Source organism: Coturnix japonica, chromosome 23, assembly GCF_054131305.1.
Source record: "Coturnix japonica strain WE chromosome 23, WE-NBRP24, whole genome shotgun sequence".
Taxonomy (NCBI): domain Eukaryota; kingdom Metazoa; phylum Chordata; class Aves; order Galliformes; family Phasianidae; genus Coturnix; species Coturnix japonica.
This window is the reverse complement of record NC_140685.1, coordinates 5,741,047-5,760,876: the sequence shown is the minus strand read 5'-3', so window position 1 is coordinate 5,760,876 and position 19,830 is coordinate 5,741,047. Positions and strand designations below refer to the sequence as shown.

The following is a 19,830-nucleotide window of genomic DNA, read 5'->3' as shown; positions in this document are numbered from 1 at the left end:
CTAGCAGTAACCTTATGTAACATCGTTCTTCGTTTTAACTCTCAGTCTCTTTCACTACAGCATTATTTAATGCTACTGCATTGTTTACAGCAACAGCAATATTTGGAATATCATTTATATGAAGGACAATTTGCAAGGAGTTGTTATTGCACTACGTGCTATTTCTGCCCTCTGAAGAAGCAGATATTTAATTCCCAGAACAGTAAATCCTTTAATCTGAGCAAACCTAGATATTGAGCTGGAATCTAAAATGTAATAAGTAGAAGATAACAGTTTTTTCACCTTTCTAGATCTGATTAATAACAGTCCATCCCACACGCATACTTCTAATCATGTAATTCAATATTGCGGAGAAACATTAGGTTAAATGAAGCACTTGGATTAAAAAAATTAAAAAATGCTATCATTACAACAGATAACTACACAAATTATGCACTTGCCATCAAGAACAGAGATGATACTCACCATCTCAGAGCGATTTTGATTGGCGTAGTAAGGCAAGATGTGAAAAGGTCGGCCGGCAGATCGGGGATCATAGGGAGCAATTCATTAGCTTCACATGCTGCCAACTGAATGCAGTTCTTCATCGATGGAGGCAAAGGCATTTGAGCAAGAGGATGGTTTGGGTTAATTGCAGCCACCTGGACAGAGCACAGAAATTACACAGTTGGTGAACTCACATTCAGGCAAGTAAATTTCAATCTCATTTTGAAATTAACCAACGAAGAGCCACCAAAGTGCAACAGATCTTCAGCTTCAGAGAAGAAAACAAAACCTTCCTTGTGCCTTTCTGAAACAGAAGGGCCTTCACTGCCCTTTCATGCGGGACCTAGAAAGCAAAGAGCAAGGACAGTGACCCACGTGCTGCGTTATCCAAGCTAACAGAATACCTTTCTCTCAAAGACAAACACTTCGGCCAGTTCCTTTTGTTCCATTTTTTAACCCCTTTAAGTATCTAAAGCAACGCAGTTGACTACGAAATCTCATCCTTTACCAACTTTATAAATGAGAAATTCTGTGTCTCTCAAGAGAAAATGAATTCTGTGTCTCACAAGAGCTGATGGGGAATGGAAAACTTGCACTACAAACCACGAGCCTGGCACAGTCTCATTCCTCTGGCCAAGCAAAGCACCCTGATAAGCTACAGAGACGCTTCAGGTGCTATTTCATTGCAACCTATTAAGTTCTTTGATTCTTTACATGTTCCTTTTCCATTCTAACCCCAGAGGAGGCAGTGACACACTTCAGCTTTCACAGCTGAGATCTGTCCCTGCTGCCTGTTCTGCTTTCAGCACAGACTGATGCCATAACTTGTCCTTAACAAGGACTGCCCATCCAACAGTCCTTACTGCACCTCTCATAAAACATAACCTGTATGCTAATACCAAAAGAAGATGATGACAATACTGAAAACATATTTTATTTTAGGAGAAAGGCCTGACAGACTGCGGAAAAGCATTAGCTCTTTCCAAATGTATAAATACAAAGCAGTCAAACTGCTTCGCAACAGCTATTAATTTCTTACAGAAAGATTTGCTCTCCGGGCATCCTCATAAATGAGCTCCACAGGAGGGAAGAACATTTAGATGAATTTTGTACTTTCTGAGCAGTGTGAAGCACTGCAGCCTTGCTGGCTGTTGTGCACTGGTAGTGCCTGTGTGCTCTGATGGGGAAGGAGCTCCTGCCCAACTCTTGGCTTCTGCGCAGTAAGACTGACTAAAGAAGCTGTGACACAGGCAATACAAATATTTGCCCATTAGGAGATGAACAATTAACAAGCAAAATGTGAACATGGAGTACCAGCTTGTAATTACAGACCTTGACAAGAATTCTAGGGATACCGATGTAACAAAACATTCTTTGACAAAGTAAGCATGAAAGACAAAGGAGGGTAAAGCCTGGAATTAACTTTTTCTTTTGCATCCTTAGAACATCCACCAAAGTCAGACTGTGATTAGATTGCTCAGCTCCCTGATGGATGTAACTCCTCATTAGGGTGAGACACAGAGGTTTCAAGCAAAGCAGCAAGAACGTACTAACGCACAACTGTAAGAATAGTAAATAAACTGTGCATCGCTTCCCTACGTGAAACATTATCAAATTTATTAATAATACATATTTATCTACAATCTTTGTTTCTTTGTGTCTCAGCAGTTTCTGTAAACAAGCAATTAGATGAGGACCTTGCAGCAGCGCGTAACCATCTCACAGCTTCTTCAGCAGAATCGTGCTTTCAGAACAGAGCGATGCACCCCTTCCTGGATCAGCCCTAGAAAAACACCCTTACTCTCTTGTTTCTTAACTTCTTGTTAATTCAGGGCAGCCCGACAAGCCACAGCCTTTCAGACAAAATAACACCGCTACATAATATACAGAAATATGCTGAAATCATTCCTGTATGATGGTGGAAATTAATTTGCTCGGAAAACAAACTATATCTGCCCCAGTTAAGGAGCACTTGGGTTTGTTATTTACAAGAGCGCTGTCAGGAGGATGAGGTAACAGATTTGAAAGCATTGCTGCCTGGATCTAACAGAAAGGGGGAAATGATGCACATCTTTTAAACTGCTGTTACTGAAAGCATTTATGTATATATGCAGCTACACTGAGAAGGAAACACCTGATGAAATAACAAGATGGACACGTCTATGTTAAAGTTGGGAGAAGCTGACCCAGTGTACAGACTTGTCATCACAATTGTTGGCCAGACCTGTTCGCTTGACAGAATTCCTGCTATGAGAATCCTCTTCCCCTGAGAAGATATTGTTCCTCTCTCCCAGCAGATGGTGGATTAGAAAATCTCTCCCCCCCAGACACGATGCTAATGCCAGCTCACATTCTGCCACGCTGTTGTTAAGCTAATTTTTGGAGAATTAATGTTGAAGATAGAAAAAAAACAAAACCTGTGAGTTCCTCAGCTCTGATCAGGGCTACACGTGCTGCTGGAGGGGAGAATCACAGGCACTGCCACTGCAACACTGAGCTCCCAGCCAGGTAGGAGCAAAACAAGCTGGCACACAGCTCTAAGCCACACTGCCAGGAACTCAAACAATACATCTGAAAACCAAAACGCTGCACCTCTTGCAGCAAAGCACACATCCAGAAGACACTGTTCAACCTTCGTTTCTGTATGTCTCAAACGTGGCCTTAAGACTACAGATCTCTTCTGTGTGGAATAATTATGAGTCAGAGGAAACACAATGTCACAATTACACAGAAAATTAATCAGAGATATCCAACCTACTGTTGTATCATTGTTAGCACAGCACACTTAAAACGCCTGCTTAATTTTCTTGAATTACACTGTACTTATACGCACTCACAGAACCATCAGAGCTAGCTAATGAGATGATTAAAAGCATCCATTGCCTTCACTTCCATTATATCTTATAAGCAAGCATGAGAGCAGGCATATGCAAGGTGTTTTCTAACTAGGTTACTGCCAGCCCTGCAGGAACCATTCCCCTGCTGCTTCCTGACAGCAGCACGAGGTCAGTCCTGCCAGCCCCGGCACCTCCTTGCAGCCAGCATCCCTGCCACAGTGCTCAGCAGTGCCAAACAGGACATCAAGCAGGAAAGCAACAGCAGGAACTCCTGTTTCCAAAAGCTGGGGTCAGTTTCCAGCTCTGAAAAATATCTTTTGGGAAAAAAAACAAAACAAACCCACAACAGCAACCTGTTACAAATATTAGGACAATCCTTCCCCTGTGCTCTCCCCCTCTCTTCCCCCAGCAAAGGCAGAGTCAACTGCAAAAATCAACTGCTAAACTGATATATCACACTTGTTCCTACACCACCATATCCAGGCCACAGTGCTTGATGGCTGGGTGCTGCCTGCAGCTGGCTTTGGTGCCTTAGGGACCAACCCTGAGCTATGTCTTCTGCCTTTCCTCCCTGCCTCCCTCAGAGAAGCAGTCTTGCTGAAGATAAAACATAATTCCAATTGTGATGTGTCTGCCAGGATAGGACATGACAGACTCCTGCCTCCGGTACACAAAGTGATCATCACCATCTTACTGAATCCGATGCGCTTCTTTCTACCCATACAGCCCTTTACTCACACAGTTCAGCAATATATTATTTATTAACGAAAGGCATTTTTTACAATTACTATTCAAGGGCTATTTTGGAGGCAGCTCTATAAAGGAGACAACACAGTACAGCGTGGTACAATGTTATCATTCCTCAGGTATCTTAGAGAAGCATTAACTGCTTTCCCATCACTCACCAGTTATTCCTTTTTGTACCTCTACCCTTTAAAGACAGAATACGATTTAGATTTCACATTAAGAAAGAGTTAAAAAAGCTTTATATTCTACAGACATGAAGTAAATAGAATGGAATTGCAAGCATACCTCTATGTTGTAATTAATTCTTACGGTTCTGGTAGAGATATGTAAGATCTGATGACACCTGGCCACTGAGAAGGGATCCTTATGGTTGAATCTGAGTCTGTGGTAAGAGACCACATCCCAGCCCTCACTGATCAATGCTGTAACGCCGCAGATAAAAACATTCACCTTGCACAAAGTGAAGCCTCCATATCTGCTTGGAAAGTCACTGACATTCGGTTTGTCTGCCTCTCTCTCAAATGCATTTAAAGATTGCTTGACCATACTTAATACCACAGAAAACTTATAAGAATAATGGGAAAAAAGATGAATTCTGATTGTTTTAAGTATGACACACAGCATTTAATGAAAACCACAGGCTATAGTGTGCGTTTAATCTGAAAATTCAATTTCTTAGTTGGTAGCTTGCACCAAATGATCATCCATCTACTGCAGTTTATGGCATGTAATCCCTTCCTCACCCTCTCTATGCTTCATAGTATTTTCTCTCCTTAATTAACTTCACCAACTAATTTCTAGATATCTAATGGAAGATATCTTCTTAATATGGAAGGCATATTAAGAAGAAACGCACTGTTATCGGTATCTTTAAAACTGCATATTAGCTGTGACTACAGAATACTAACTTTATAACTAATAGTCGCCCACTGCAGTAGCTTACTATGGCTTTCACACTGTGTGAAAACCCGGAAACATTCAGAAATCGGTGAAAGCTACATACACACAGCACACCCAAGCCATACAGATAATACAACCCGACACAGCATTCCCAACAGTAAGAGGTTTGATTGTGTCAGTTTGCAAAACACTGAGATACCAGAATCTCCACCAGCAGCGTCTGCAGGCACAGCCTCCTGTAACCTCCAGCATCCATCTCACATCGTGGATGTTCTCAGACACATCAAATTACATATGGAGAAACAGCTGACTTCCATTTTCCCAGCCAGCAAGTTGTTCTAGAACCTTATTCTTTGGATTTTCTAAATCTACCCACTTGTAGACTAGATTTATTCATAGACATCTATATAACTAATTGCTCTTGTGTCAACATTATCCCATGAATACTTCTCCTCCCATAAGCTTATCCTTCAAGGAATTTATACACACAGCCACATCTTCCCTCAGCCTTCACTCTATCTGATTAAGAAAACATCAAGCTCCTCTAATCTCCTTTCGGTAAGATGGGCTAACAATTATCTTGATCACCCCAGCAGCCCCTCTGAGCACCAGTTCCAGCTTCACTTTGCTTTTCATGAACTTGGAGACAAGCAGGATCATTGCAGAGCCCCACAAGAGCCAAGGAGAAGAGTCTCATAGAGAGAGCAGGGAAAGGGAGAGAGTGAGGTTGGGTCCTTTTAAACCTGCTTAGGAATAGAGTGAGGAAACACAAGAAAAATTCCTAAGGGCTTGTTTTACAAACAAAACCACTGTAGGAGATTCAATAAAAGTTGTAGGCTGATAAAAAAGTAAAAGAAAAATCACTTGAAAAAGGAGAGCACAATATGACCACCAGACATTTGCCTTGACTTAAAAAGATTGTAGTTTTCAAAAAGGCATCTATTACCAATACTGACCCATACCTGCAGTTTTATATTCTTCCCAAGCCACAGACTTTGGAAGTACTGCAAAGTCGCTGATCGAAAAGGGCAAGAAAGCTGGAAAGATCTCCATGTCCAAAGCTGTCAGGCTGATGTCTGTTATTGGGTGTGTTTCTACTTGCCAAAAATAATCACAAAAGCATCTTCAAAAACTGGCATTTGGAATGAAAGGAATTAGATCCAGGGCTCACGTTAGTATCAACTGACAGTTCTACTTGTTGCAGTCAGTTGTCCCGCTAACTAATAGACTTCCTTGAAGACCTTTTTTATTCCATTTCTTTGAATAACAAGAGTACAAGAAGTTAATGTTCAAAAATGCGCTTTCTGTGCAGGCTGAAGCAAGCAGGGGGATCTGGCAGCAGGAAACTTTGCCACCCCAGGTTGCTGCACGACTCCTGCCTCCTTACGTTTCACTCTACATTTCAGATTTACTTCAATAAATGCATTAGTCATTATATTTGCAATGAAAGGCAGCTTTTCATTAAAAACACATCCAGTTTAAGCGTTCTTTGAAACCAAAATCATCAGCGATGGTCCCTCTGCGCACCAGGTTTATTTAATTTGCTTTCACAATTTTACCTTCGGCTCAACAACACAAACTGCATCCAAATACAGACCCACACACTACACTCCTGAATCTAAAATAAACATGTCTAGTTCACTTCAGCATTTAGCTCAGCAGAAAAGACCATTAGGGTACACAAATTGATTCTACTAACATTGCCATTTAATTAGCACTTGTATTAAAAATTATTCAAACTTTAATAGAATAGCAAACCAAACCAGACAAACTGGAGTGGCAAAATCATTTGCAAACTAATTTGGATTTCAGTGCGGTTTTTAAACATCTTTTTCAGCTGCATATTGCAAAACAAGCTTAAACTTAACCCGACTGCACAAACAGAAACAAAAAGCACTGCAACAGGTTGTGATCTCACCTCCAGCTCTTGCTCCCTCTGTAGTGCAAATTGTTTGAATGACTTGACAATAAGGCCAGCATTGGAGCAATCATAGACGAAAATGGAAGGACTGCCCATCCAAGTCTGCAGGTCGTATATGGACAGAGGAATATACTGGGTATAGTTCTGAAAGGAGAAAGAAACACTGATGTTACAAAGAGGCAGAAAGGGAACAGCACTTCCATTGGTAATAAAATACAATAAAATTCAGTTCTGAACCCACAAAACAAAACCTTGATTGAACTCTGGACACGTTAATCAAGACCAAAATCAGCCAACATCTTATAAAAACTACAAATCCAACTTCAGTACAGAAAGCAAATCAGATTTCATTGTGGTATTGTTGGAAACACTGAACTTCAAACTACAAGGAGTGCATTGAAACACACTAACACTTCCAACCAGTATTTAACAGTCCCCATTTTAGCTCATGTTTCTTCAGTGCTGATCAAAGATGTAAACCAGATGTCTTTAATTTAACATCAATCATCCCAAACTGAAGATTCCATCAATAAATCAGAACTGATAATTAAGACTACGCAGCCCATCAGCAGCCACCCCATCTTAGTTTAATGAGATGCTTTAGGATTTTATCAGCTTCTGTGCAACTTTCAGGATTACCCAATAGCATCAATACCCACAAAGCAAAGTCAAGTATCAACACTTCTGTTTCTACAAACATGAAGTATTTTGTTCCTTCTCTTCCCCTAATGAAATAATTGGAGGCAACAGCTCCTTATAGAGAAACAGAGGATGAAAGCTCAGACTTAAAATTAGCTATGAGGAGTCAAACCTCAACCTCAGGAGCAGAACTGATAATACAAAGGAGATTTCTGCTATCTGAGCCCATAGAAAGTCACTGCTGGATGTACTGCGGGGCTGCCTGCAGAACCCTGCCCATCCACAGCCAGAGGGCAACCTGCTCATGTTGGTACCACACTGAGCTCTGCCCGAAACCAACAGTAAAAGCTGCAATGCTCCTATTAACATCAGCAGCATGATGGATGGGATCATAACTCTCATTTAAATTCAAGAGACTTAAAATAGCTGTAATAAAACTTTGACAAAAATCAAATTTTCAAGGACACATCGGCGTATATAAAGACAGAAGTGATTCAAGACCATATGTTAGATAAGGTAGGAAATCCTAAGTCACTCCCAAATCCAGTTTTGCCCATCCATCAAAAGTTTTGATTGTTCTATTAAAATTAATAGGAAAAACTGTTTTGTTACAACATTTTTAGGGAGTTAAGAGCTTGGCAAATTGTTACAGGATGGAATGACACAGGAACAACTTAATAGTGGCACAGACCTTTCTTAAAGACACCCCAAGGGCTTAAAAACATTCTAATCACAGTAAGTTGCACAAAGAAAAGCTGTTCTGACAGATATTACTGATGAGATTTTCAGGACACATGTTGTTTTAACTTTCAATTTATAACACATGCTGCTGTTCAGATTGGACAGCAGCTCTAACCAATACTGTGCTACTGCAAACCAGCACAGATTTATGTTCCATGTGTACTGTGGGGGGTCTGTCTTTCAGAGGAGATCTCCAGAACTCTGTGATAAATTCATCTGAAGTTTGCAGTCTCTGATTCTTTTTTTTTTTTCCTTAAAACTACACTGCGAGCAAAACCACCCAGAGAACATCGGTCCTTATTACTTCAGCAACGCCCACAACAGATGCATGAAAAGCACATGACTGCATCTTGATGCTTTTGTTTCAATGAAAGCTTCTAGTCCCAATTCCTTCTCTACCAAAAAATGTCAGTATTCAGTTACATGCTGCAAAAAAACTACCAAGTTTCACTGTTACTTGTCCATGTTTATGACGATTAAGGTACTTTTCCTGCAGTCTGTAAGATACATAAAAGACCTCAGCTCTTCATCACCGGAGGAGCCCACACCACATTCCCCAGCTGAAACTGCAGGCAAACTGGCAAACACCCAGTAAGCTCTTAATAAAGCATTTGGCACAGCACACAACTTCATTGAGCAGTAATTTCCTCTTCTTCCATGTGTAACACATTCTGCTCAGCATTCTTACTGGCTTATTTATTACCCACTGGCTGTTAATTAAGAAGAAGGTCACTGCTATTTGTTCTTAAACACCAAAATCGGCTTCAAAATAATCATTTAGGATGGTGGTCAGAATACTAATCGAGCCTCCAGTAGAGATGCACCAGAATAAAGTGATGCCCTTTTGCACTTTCTCCCCTGCCTTTCTCTCCTTGCTCTTTCAAGCTATTATTGAATGCTCATTCAATTACAAAAATAATACATGAGAAGTATGAGAAAAGAAGTTCAGTATGTTCCTGAAATAAAATAGGAGCGAATCCCTGCAAGCTGTGTCAGCTGGATGCACTCCCCCGCTACCAGCAGTACCTCACACTTTCCTAAGACTCCCTTCTAAATCAGTTACCTTTAATAGAACACTAAATAGCTTTACTATCGCATTTATATCACACCTGATATCACCAGAAGGGTGTTGCATGGGATCTACATTGCTGTACAAATCACGGCTAAACAGGATTGGCAAGCCTTCACAAAAAAATAACAGGTTCCTTAGTACTCTCTAATCTGGAACGAGAGCTAATTGTATGATTTATCATCTTCCTCCATCAACCTCATGCAATCTGAACAATGCTTATTCAGTTAGCTGAGTTTTCATGGAATCACTAAGGTCGGAAAAGATCTCTAAGTTCCCCAAGTCCAACCCCAACTCATCCCACCGTACCCACTGACCACATCCCTCAGAGCACCGCGAGCATTTACACAGCCATGAAGGAGATTCAGCTGTTTTAGCACTGCTTCTCACCTTGTTGAAGACCCAGATCTCCCCATTCACCGTTGGCCTGGGCACACCATGCCCATTGTAGTGGAACAGCACCCGCTCCTCCTTGGCATTGCGCCGCAGGGACGTGCACAGCTTCTTCACCTCATCCACTGTTGGATCCAGGCTCTGCTTGTACCTGGCCTGTGGACATACAGGGTCATTAATCATAAATGCTTAATAAAAAGTCTAGTTAAGGTGCAGGCAACTATTTAAGACAGAAGTGTTTCTATACATTGCTACACTGGAAAAAGATGACAAAATGTTTACAGGACATCTATATCAACAAGGTAACCCTCCACTTGGTGTATGGGGATACATGCTGACAGAACAACCCACACATGAACCTGATATTCCCACAGAAGTGAGAAGAGGACAAGAGCCCTCAGCTTGCTTTTGGAAGCACCTGGGCTCACTCTCACAGCCTTGGCAATGGACGCCGTGTTATTGTTCCTAACCACCTAACTCAACAAGCTTGTGATTCATAGCACATTTCTACATTCAGGGGAAAAAAAAAAAAAGCACGCCTGTTAAAAGAACCCAATACTTCAAAACATTTTCGTTCAACTAAGTTCAAGATGTCTATGTAGTAAGCTGGTTTGTCGTGCATTTTCTTGAAGCAAGGCCAAATAATAACAGCGAGTCTTCCAGCTGTCCTCTGAAAGATAAAAGCCTGTACCTCTCTCTCTTCTTCAAACTTCCAGAGAGACTGAGAATCCAGAATCACAATGGCTTAAAAAACACTGCTGTATTGAAATAAAGAACCACCAGGTCTAAGAGTAGGACAATTGTACACACACATCTACCAAACCCGCTGTTGAAAGCCTGCTTATAAGTCAAGGTCTCAGAAGTTAATGCTTTTTAACCTTTCTTCTATAGCACGCAAGGATAAGAAAGTCTTAAAAATATCATAGGAAAAGGCACGAAGAGCTTTATTTAATATAAAAATGTTTTGCTTATCTGTGCAGCTTGAAAAATAGATATCACGCTGCTCAATTAATATGCAGTACCTCAAGCCAGTAGGCAGGATGGATTGAATGAATGGTATTATTTGCATGATTACAGCCATGAAGCAAAGCAAGCAAATGGAAAAAAAAAATACTAAGAAAGAGCCAGTGATCTGACACACTCATCCTTCCTGGGGACTTCACACTAAGTAAAGGTAAGAGGCTGCATTAATCTTAGCACGGTCGGCCCATCACGTCTTTCTCTCCCCTTTCAGTGTTGTTATCAAGGTGCTGATGTGCAAAAACGTGCACCTTAAATCACGCTCTGCCTGCTGGCACCTTCACCAGGCACTATAAGCTGAGTGGTTGGTAATTTTTCAGCTCCCCTTTTTTGAAGGAGAACATGCTCATTGGAACACTCCTCACGCCCTGTTAGCATAAATATTAAATACAGCTCGCAATTAATGGAAGTGAATTCATACCCTAAAACTAAAGGCTGTAGATCTAAAGACCCCAACTGTAAACACATAATTTACACACTGAGAAACACAGGGTGGAGGGGAATGAAAAGGAGAGGAGGGAGCCTGTAAATAAGCAGACAATCACCTACCTGTCAGCTCAGGGCTTCCCAGCTTCAGTTTATTACACATCACTCAGGTGCACGATACAATAAATGGATATCTGGGTAACACAGTAGACCGGATGATCTCTCTTTTTATTTTTTTTTTTAAGGCTTTTCAAGACCTTTTTCAATGATTTGGAATAAATACCAGGAGAGAAAGTGCTGTAATTACAAGTCCAGCGCCTGTTGATCTGATGAGGCTGGGGATACCAGCTGTGGGGTGGAGGGGCAGCTGACTATTTCATTTGATGCCCTCTGAGACAGTGGTGTTTTCCCAATAACCTAAGGCTGAATACACACCAACAAATATTCTGCTGAGCCATCGCACACTTTGCCTACTTAGTGCTGTGTTAAAAGTAATGCAGCTATGCCCATTCCTAGACAGGCTGAGTCCTACTGCCAGCAGTCCTGCTCCCTCCTTCAAGAAGGAAAGCTTTCAAATTCAAAGGGGAAGGTGGGAGAACAGAGACCAAAGCAGCATTCATCAGCCCTGGAGAGCTCCCATTTGTAACCACAGTCATCTGTAACACAAAAGGCAGAAGTGCTTTCTCCCTGCAACACAGACATAGATAGAGATAGCTATAGATATTATGACAAAACAGGCTAAATAGCAAACTTGAAGGAGAAACTACAGTTTGCATGAAAAAAGACCAAAAAAAAATCCTATTTTTTCCCTGCAATGCTTTTAATCTTTTGTTCAGCAGAGGCTTTATAAATGCTTGCAGATTAAGGACAGCAGGATACTTTCCTATGGGAAATGAAAGACTGTCTTTAGCGGGATGCACATTCATATAATGCTGCTAAGCAAGGACAACAAGTTACTGCTTAGCACTTCTAATTAGAAGATGTTACTATCATTAATTAATGAGTTTGGGATAGTAAAAACTTGAGAACGTCTTATAAAGCCATCAATATCAATGAATAAATAATAGCTGACTCCAGATCATTAAAATACACAGAACTATTTTCCTTTTAGATCTCCTGTACTGAGAGGTTCCTGCAGCTCTCCCACCTGGAACCAAGGAGCAGGGCAGCACATCCCATCCCCACATCAGCTCCATGCATTTGTTTTGACTACAACATTGCATCTGTGAGTGATGAAAGTGTGTTGTCTCATCACTTCTTCCCACCACTGCCCCACCAGTTTCAGGGGGATGTAGATCTTTCAGAGGGTAAATAAAACAATGCTGTGTTCCCTGATCAGCAGGAGGTAACAGGACCCGCCCCGGGATGAGTCTGACTGGAGAGAGAAAACCAATTCACCAACTTCTATCCCACTGGGAGACGTCAGTAGTTATTGGCTGCATAAAGTCATTCCCACGGTTCTATGGATTTTGTGCCTAAATGAATGGCTCTGCCTTGGAACCACTACCTAATGACAGGTTTTCCTTTTACTTTCAATGGGATGAAAACAAATCAGATGACCCGTGTTAAAGGCTTTGTGTAGCAGCTGCCCCCAAACCTCCACAAGCGCTGCACTTCCTACGCTGCATCCAACACCCTCTCTCAGTATGGCCCAATTATTCCTTATGCTGATTTGTAATAATCTTCCCCACTTCCTTCCTCACAGCAGCTGTGCTGCTCAAGGTGAACCTCTGCAGAAGGGGACACAGTGGGATGCTGTGCTCTGCAATTTGGATCCAATCTGAACCCCAGTTTCCAAATGCAGAAAGACGCATTAAACCTGAGACTTTGCCGCACGCGCAGACAGCCTACTTAGCATGATTTAATTAAAAGGAATCAAAGCAATCTAATTATTGCAAGAGAATGTTTTTGGAACGACGCCCAGCTTTGAGAAAGGGAACTATGAAAGGCTTTCAAAGAAATAAGTTACCAAGGAGCAAGAGCAATGGGGCCAGCAGCTGGAGGGAGGAAGGCCATTCCCTCTCATCCTATTGCTATTACATGGGAGCAAAGGCTGACCCCCACCTCGTTACAACCCCCAGCCAGAGAGCTGCAGGGAGCTCTCCCCTGAGCCTCCTCTTCTCCAGACTGAGCCATCCCAGCTCCCTTAGCTGCTCACCATAAGACCTGTGCTCCAGACCTTCTCTGGGCATGCCCCAGCACCTCAAAGTCCATCTTGTAATGAGGGGTCCAAATAGAAGAGAGGGACAAAGCAGGGGGTCCTGAAGCAACAAGGGAACTGCTGAAGCACTGCTGTGCCCAGTTCCATCCCCCCTACCTCCATGGGCTGAGCCTCAGCACACACACAGAGGAATGGCCCTGCAGGATGGATCCAGCAGCAGCTCCAGGCAGAGGAAGATCAGCAGCTCCAGCCCAGGGTCTGAAAAAGCACCTGCGATAGCTGAAGGTCTGCTAATGACAACCACCACAAACAGTGGATTTGCTCTTTTGCAAAGTGATAAAAGCAGAATTGAATTAATCCAGATTGCACGCTTTATAGGGCAGCTGTCAGCTCGATGCAACACGTCCTCCGAGCGGCTGGAACAAACTCTGGCTTAGCCATAAAGCAGGTTGGTGTCTGTCAGGCAGCTCACAGCCAGATCATTCCATGGCTGTTACACCACACAGCAAGGCAGCATAATGGACACTTCTTGAAAAACATTAATTTTTTAGCACACTGGAAGCATTTAAAACAATGAAAAAAGATTGGCACTGGTCTTCCCAAAGCGTAATTCCTTCAAAGAGTAGTGCTACAGCTTCTGTGTTTGGGTTAGTATAATTAAAAAGGCATTCTGAATAACATAGCCATTTAGAAAATGAAAAGGGTCAGCAACAAGAATGGGCCTGTTTACATGGCAATAAATTAAGGTGAAAACATCAGAGATTACTCAAACTATAGCACAGCTACATCTCCACACTTGTGCTTTCTGGGCTGATTTCTGCGCTTGCATAAAAGCTCTGCCAACCTGCACCTCCATTACAGAAACAAAGTCCACAGACAAGGAGTATTACCTCCTTTGTTGTTTTTTAACCATTTAAAGCCTATTCATCATGAAGACAATCTCAATATATGTGCACTATGCCAGGTAATGAATTCAAAACATCACAATCTGTGTAAGCTTTCAGCACCATTTTAGACATCAGCTTTAGGGTATGAATATTGCAGTGGTAACCAGCACATCCATAACACAGGACAGCAAAGTGGCTCTAGAGAACCCCCCCAAAAAAGGCAAGATGAGCCCCAGTCTGCAATAGCTTTTATAGCCATGGGTCAGGAACACTTTGTTACCATCATCCTTTCTAAAGGCTTATTAAAAGATTTGCATGAAAAAGTGTTCATAAGGACAGCATACCTTTTCAGCAGATAAGCCTGAGGAAAAACCACTCTCTGTGCCACCGACAGAAATAGAGCTAATAACTGCTATGTATATCCACATCACGTGTGCTCCACATGCCCACAGCACAGACCTGCCGGCCAGGTGGCAGCCCTGGCTCACTGCTGGGCACAGCGCAGGATCTGCAGAGAAGTCCCTGTACAAAGACTTGCTTAAGAGCAGACAGGAGGGTGAGAAGCATTTCTTGTCTGCAGGAGCGAGGTCCCTGAGACACTGCAAGGGATGTTTGGCACCGTGTAACACCAACATCGCATCACAACACACCAAGCTCAACCCCAGCACTGAGCATCCCCACCACCCCCAAGGAACCTACCCCAAGTCCCCTTCCCCAAAGGGTTTCGTTCCCAAGTTCTCTCCAAGCACACTAACAAGCAGCTCATGCTCCCAACAACCTGCACTCGTAGTTGTTTTCCATTCATTAATTTCCTTAAAATTAACTTCATTACTATGAGCTTTGTGATCTCTTAATTTCGACACTTGTTCTTCTCCCCGACAGCGCGCTGGCCTCCTTCCAGGTCTTCTGATGTTGGAGCTGCTTTAGTGAGAAGCAACATCCTTCATTCCTAGAGAAAGCACTTTGCTCTTTGGTTACTTCAAAACTGTGATTAATATCCCAGCCCTGTGATTTACAGCCATTTGATTTTAATACTTACTAAAACACATTTTTTTCCTCACATCAAAGAAAGATTTAGGATCCTGAAATTACACGGGCTTTGGAAACACATCAAAAAAGTAGACAAACTGTGAAGTGTACAAAAACATTCTTATTTTTGCACCAACAGCCCAAGAAGGCTGCAGCTATAAGCATGCTTCAAACTGTTAGGCAAACTCTGTCCAGGCAATGCAAAACATCTGATTGTCATTTACCAAGAGCTTGAAAAAATACTAATTACAATAAAGAAATACTTCTACTTATGGATGCTTCTTTATGATCTAAACCAAACACAAGAAATACTCTTGGAAGTCGTAGGTAATTCCTCGTAGGCATCCAGCTGCGTTTCAAAAACCCATCTCATCTCCTACATGATAATATATTCACAAGCAGCCAACACTTAAACAGCTTAATTTGCTGGATGTCCAGGACAAAATGCATTACTAGAGCTAAGCTGGAAGGGTGGAACATTTATTCACCTGACTGTAGTCAGCAGCACAGTGACTTTACCTTTCCTCTGCAGAGTCTCTGACCTTGCTTTTAAGTCCAATGTGAAATGAATTCTAAAGTACCTAATCCTCACTGTGTGGATTCGGTATTCAACAACACTTCCCCAAAAATACCTTTGAGTGGCCTGTTAAGAGGAACCGATGTTGACAGGGAAGACAAAAACCCGGAGTACTGACCTCGAACATCTGCTGCAGCAGATTTGGGAGACAGTTGTGTTCCTCAGCAACCATGAGATGCTGTGTGCTACAGGGCTGTACTGGGATATACTGAAATTTCACCCATCAGCCCATACTGTATTGTAAGGAGACCTCCCTAATATAAACATATTGAGGTAAAATAAACATTTTGAGGTACCTATGTAAATAAACAACAGAAATGGGTAAAAGAACTTCATTGCTTTTCAATACCAGATCCCTTTCCTCAGTCTGATGGTAGTTTGACGGCTCTGACAGGTCACATCACAAAATACACTAACAGGATTTTAAGTACAGACCAGGACACATCTTTAAAACCGACTTAGTCAACACGGCTCCTCAGCGACGGTGTCATTTTAGTGCTATTCCTTCTTTATAACATCTATTTTAAGAGCTCTTTAATGTTTCAGGCTCTGTGTCTTCCTGTTAAATACAAATGGAGAGCTCGGGCAGGACCTGACTGCGGCTGCAGGACCACAGCCTGATGTGGAAGTGAAGCCTCAGACTGCTGGCTCCATACACTGGCCCACGTGCAGCTCCTCAGCAGGACATACTACTCAGCCTAGAGTGAAACCAGGATAGGAGCTGATATCTATGCTAAATAATTAGCTAGATTTTTCAAGTCCTCCAATTAAATAAAAACAATTGTTTCACAAAGTGGCATTCAAATTAAGGAACATCCTAATGGGTCAGGAGAGGGAAAAGAAAACCAAACATTCAGAGGTCTATGCTTTTAAATTAGTAAGAGTGAAATTATAGTACTTCAGGCTTTTCTCATTCTGCCTTAGAGATGTGAGCAGGAAGACAAATGCAAACTGCTTTCTCTTAACACCAGTTTGCACAGAGCTCTGCTTTCTGTGCAGAACACAGCATAAGGTGCCCAGTAAAGTGTTATTCGTGTCCAGGTTTGCAGAGATGAATCCTCATCCAGTGGCACTGCATGGGAAAGGAGCACTGGGCAGAGCCACAGCCCTGCAGGATGCTCCTCCCCATCGAACACAAAGACAAGGTATTTTTAAATAGGTCACACGGAGGCTGGGTGGTAATTACAGAAAAACGTTAATCAGATTTGAGCAGGCAGAGCTGCTTATCTCTGTCAAGAAGCCTTTCTAATATCAGGTCTTTCTTTGCATCTTGCGACAAGCAGACGTTAAGAGTACAATGGTTGTATGGAAGCACTCTTAACACACAAAAATCTTACTTCTCTGCCAATTCTGGCCTCATTTTGGTGAGGAAATACAAAGCAAAACAAAGAAGAAGCACACAGCATCAGAATGGATCTTACTGACAGAAGACCATAGCAAGTAAAACAAGAAAAAGCACATTCACTGAGTCAAATAAAGGATCTCAGAACTAAGAGGAGCTCGGGTGCTGGGTGGTACAGTGAAGGAAAAGCAGGTGAGAGGCAGATCTCCCTCACACAGCACACCTGAGGCAGGGATCAGCATCCAGCAGCTGCCTGAGCAGTTTAATGACTCCAAAACCTGCTAATTTCAGAGAGCTCTTCAAACTTGAGCTGTCACATTAGTGCATCACTGACAATAAAATGCAAGAAGTTTGTTTGCTTGTAAGCTGAAAGTCCTTTTCATTGTGATTCAAACTTACCTTTCAAGACTTAGTGCCCAACTCCCCCCTTCAAGGTCACTGCTGCCTGCAGTGCTTGCAGCTTTCAGCAAGACCCAGAGGGTTTTCCCACTTCACTTGATTTTGCAAGTTTGTTGACTTAGCTCCAGAATGCCAGATCACTGCTGATCTGTAATGCATTAACAGTTCAGATCCCTAAACAACTTAATGCAACTGCTTTGTCTTCACAGCTTCAGAACACGCATCTTCACAGCAGCCCATACCTGTACCTATTCTTTCCACCTTGGGCTTTTTCCTCTTCCCCCCACAAGAACAGTTCAGTTGGAAGGGACCTCCAAAGACCACCTAGCCCAACTGCCTGACCTCTCCAGCATCTCTGCTTACCAGGATGTGCCCCAGCCTTCTTCACATTATTCACAAGACACAGGAAGGTGCCATTCACTATCAATTACATTCCCAATTTCTGACTGAACTACTTGTTCTTCTCTGATACTTTACAAAAACAGCACAGGGCTAACACCAAACTCACTGTGATGCCACAACAGTTTCTCACATGGAATAAGAACAGGAATAATTGCTTTTGGCACTTATACTTGTTGACCCCTCTTCTAGGAGGGACGTTTGTGTTTTTTTTTTCCCAGAAGAAAATGAAAGCTAGCTTGTGCTAAAGACAGTTGATCTTTAACAAGACAGCAAAGGATTGATACACCAAAGTTTCACAGTGCCTGAAATAGCTGCCAAATCCAAGAGGCTGGTGGGAAACAAGAACAGCAAACGTAGTCCTCATAGTTACACCGAGGTTTGTTAAACAAGGTCACAACGTTGTTGGGATTTTCCCTTTTTTCCCCCTCTAAATACACTCTCCTACATCTCCAGGGTAAGGAAACCAAGAACACATTTCTTTCCACTTTCCCTTTTGCAACTCTGTAATATTTCTTCCGCGGAAGCAATTAGTATTTGTTGTTGTTTTAAAAGAAAGATCCCACAGAAATAAAGGCAAAGGATGACTCACAGAGAGACCAATAATTAGGTCATGTGTCCAATTAGTTTTCATGCTTAACTAGTTACTCTTTAGGAAACGCTCAACCTTTGATGTGCAGCAAGCAACTTAGCAATTAATTAGGCAGAGGGAAGCAATGCAAGGAATGAAACCTCAGAAACCGTATCAAAGCCCAAAGATATCTAATGAGGGAAACAACAGCATCAACAACAGAAAACACGCACAAGAAGGTTGAGGCTTAAAATGATCATCTCTCTTGGCTGCACTTCCTTTGAAATGAAGACAAACCTGTTGGGAAGCAGAACAGAAGGGAGAAGGAAGAAGCTTTGTTTGATCAGGAAGGAGTCACTGTTCCCTTGAAGATGTGCCACCAAATAAAGTAATTTCTCTGCATTGTCTGAGATATTTCCTCTGAGACCATCGTTCATTGGTGGATGCAAGCTGCAAGAGGCAACGCACACCATGTGGTATTAGATTGAAAGGGGGAAAAAAAAGGAGAAAAAATTATTTGAAAACCTGCATAATTGAGCACAACTGGACATAAATATTGCCAGGAGTCTCAAAACAACATGAAAAAAAAAAGATATACAGCCACAGCTTAAGTAACATTTCTATTATTGCTGCACTAAAAAGGGAAAGGTGTTCCTACTGGAAATGAGTAACAACTTTCTCAGTTCCCTTAGGCCAGTGTTCTACCACCCCAACACAGGACTGTTGCAGCAGCTCTTCCTCTATCACATCACCTCTTTGAACTGAGTGAGGAAGGGCTACAACCACATAAGTTAAATGGGATGGAAACACTAAAACATTCCTAGATCTGCCAGACTAAGCAGTTCAGATACGTTGCTGTCTGCACAGTAAGCAACTCTAATACAAGCATTGCTAAGAGAGCTGCAGAAGGAACAGAAGGAAATTTGCTGTGTGACAGTGCCCATACCAATCACTTGCATTGCCCCAGTGACTAAGGATGCTATGGATGCAGGAATTCACAAATATCAGAATCTGCTTTTCAACCACCCTGCTCCCTCCCCTTTAAAAATGATTCCTAGAAGCATTTCTAGCCTTGCCTTCCTGATCTCTCTTTTCTTCTTCACTCCAGTGAGTTCCATTCAGGTGGAGCTATAAGGAAATACTAACACAAATGCATTTAGACAATTAAAATACAGCATTAGTGAAGATGAGTGTCTTTGCAAAAAAGAAGAAATGGAAAGAAGAAAAATAGAGACAAGAACCAGAAAAATCAATACTGCAACTGACAGATCCTTCCTTTGTTTTAT

At 42.0% G+C, this 19,830-nt stretch overlaps 1 protein-coding gene across 6 annotated transcripts in view; it reads right to left on the bottom strand.

Annotated features, from left to right (window-relative positions):
* The window catches only part of RPTOR (regulatory associated protein of MTOR complex 1), a 112,977-nt gene that overhangs the window by 77,172 nt on the left and 15,975 nt on the right, over positions 1–19,830 (bottom strand). For all 6 annotated transcript variants that reach the window (XM_015880020.3, XM_015880022.3, XM_015880023.3 and 3 more), the window contains exons 4-6: positions 9,731–9,889; positions 6,889–7,035; positions 466–641 (exon numbers count right to left, since the gene is read on the bottom strand). In XM_015880020.3, the coding sequence (XP_015735506.1) occupies positions 466–641; positions 6,889–7,035; positions 9,731–9,889 (482 nt within the window). The remainder of the gene's footprint in view (positions 1–465; positions 642–6,888; positions 7,036–9,730; positions 9,890–19,830) is intronic.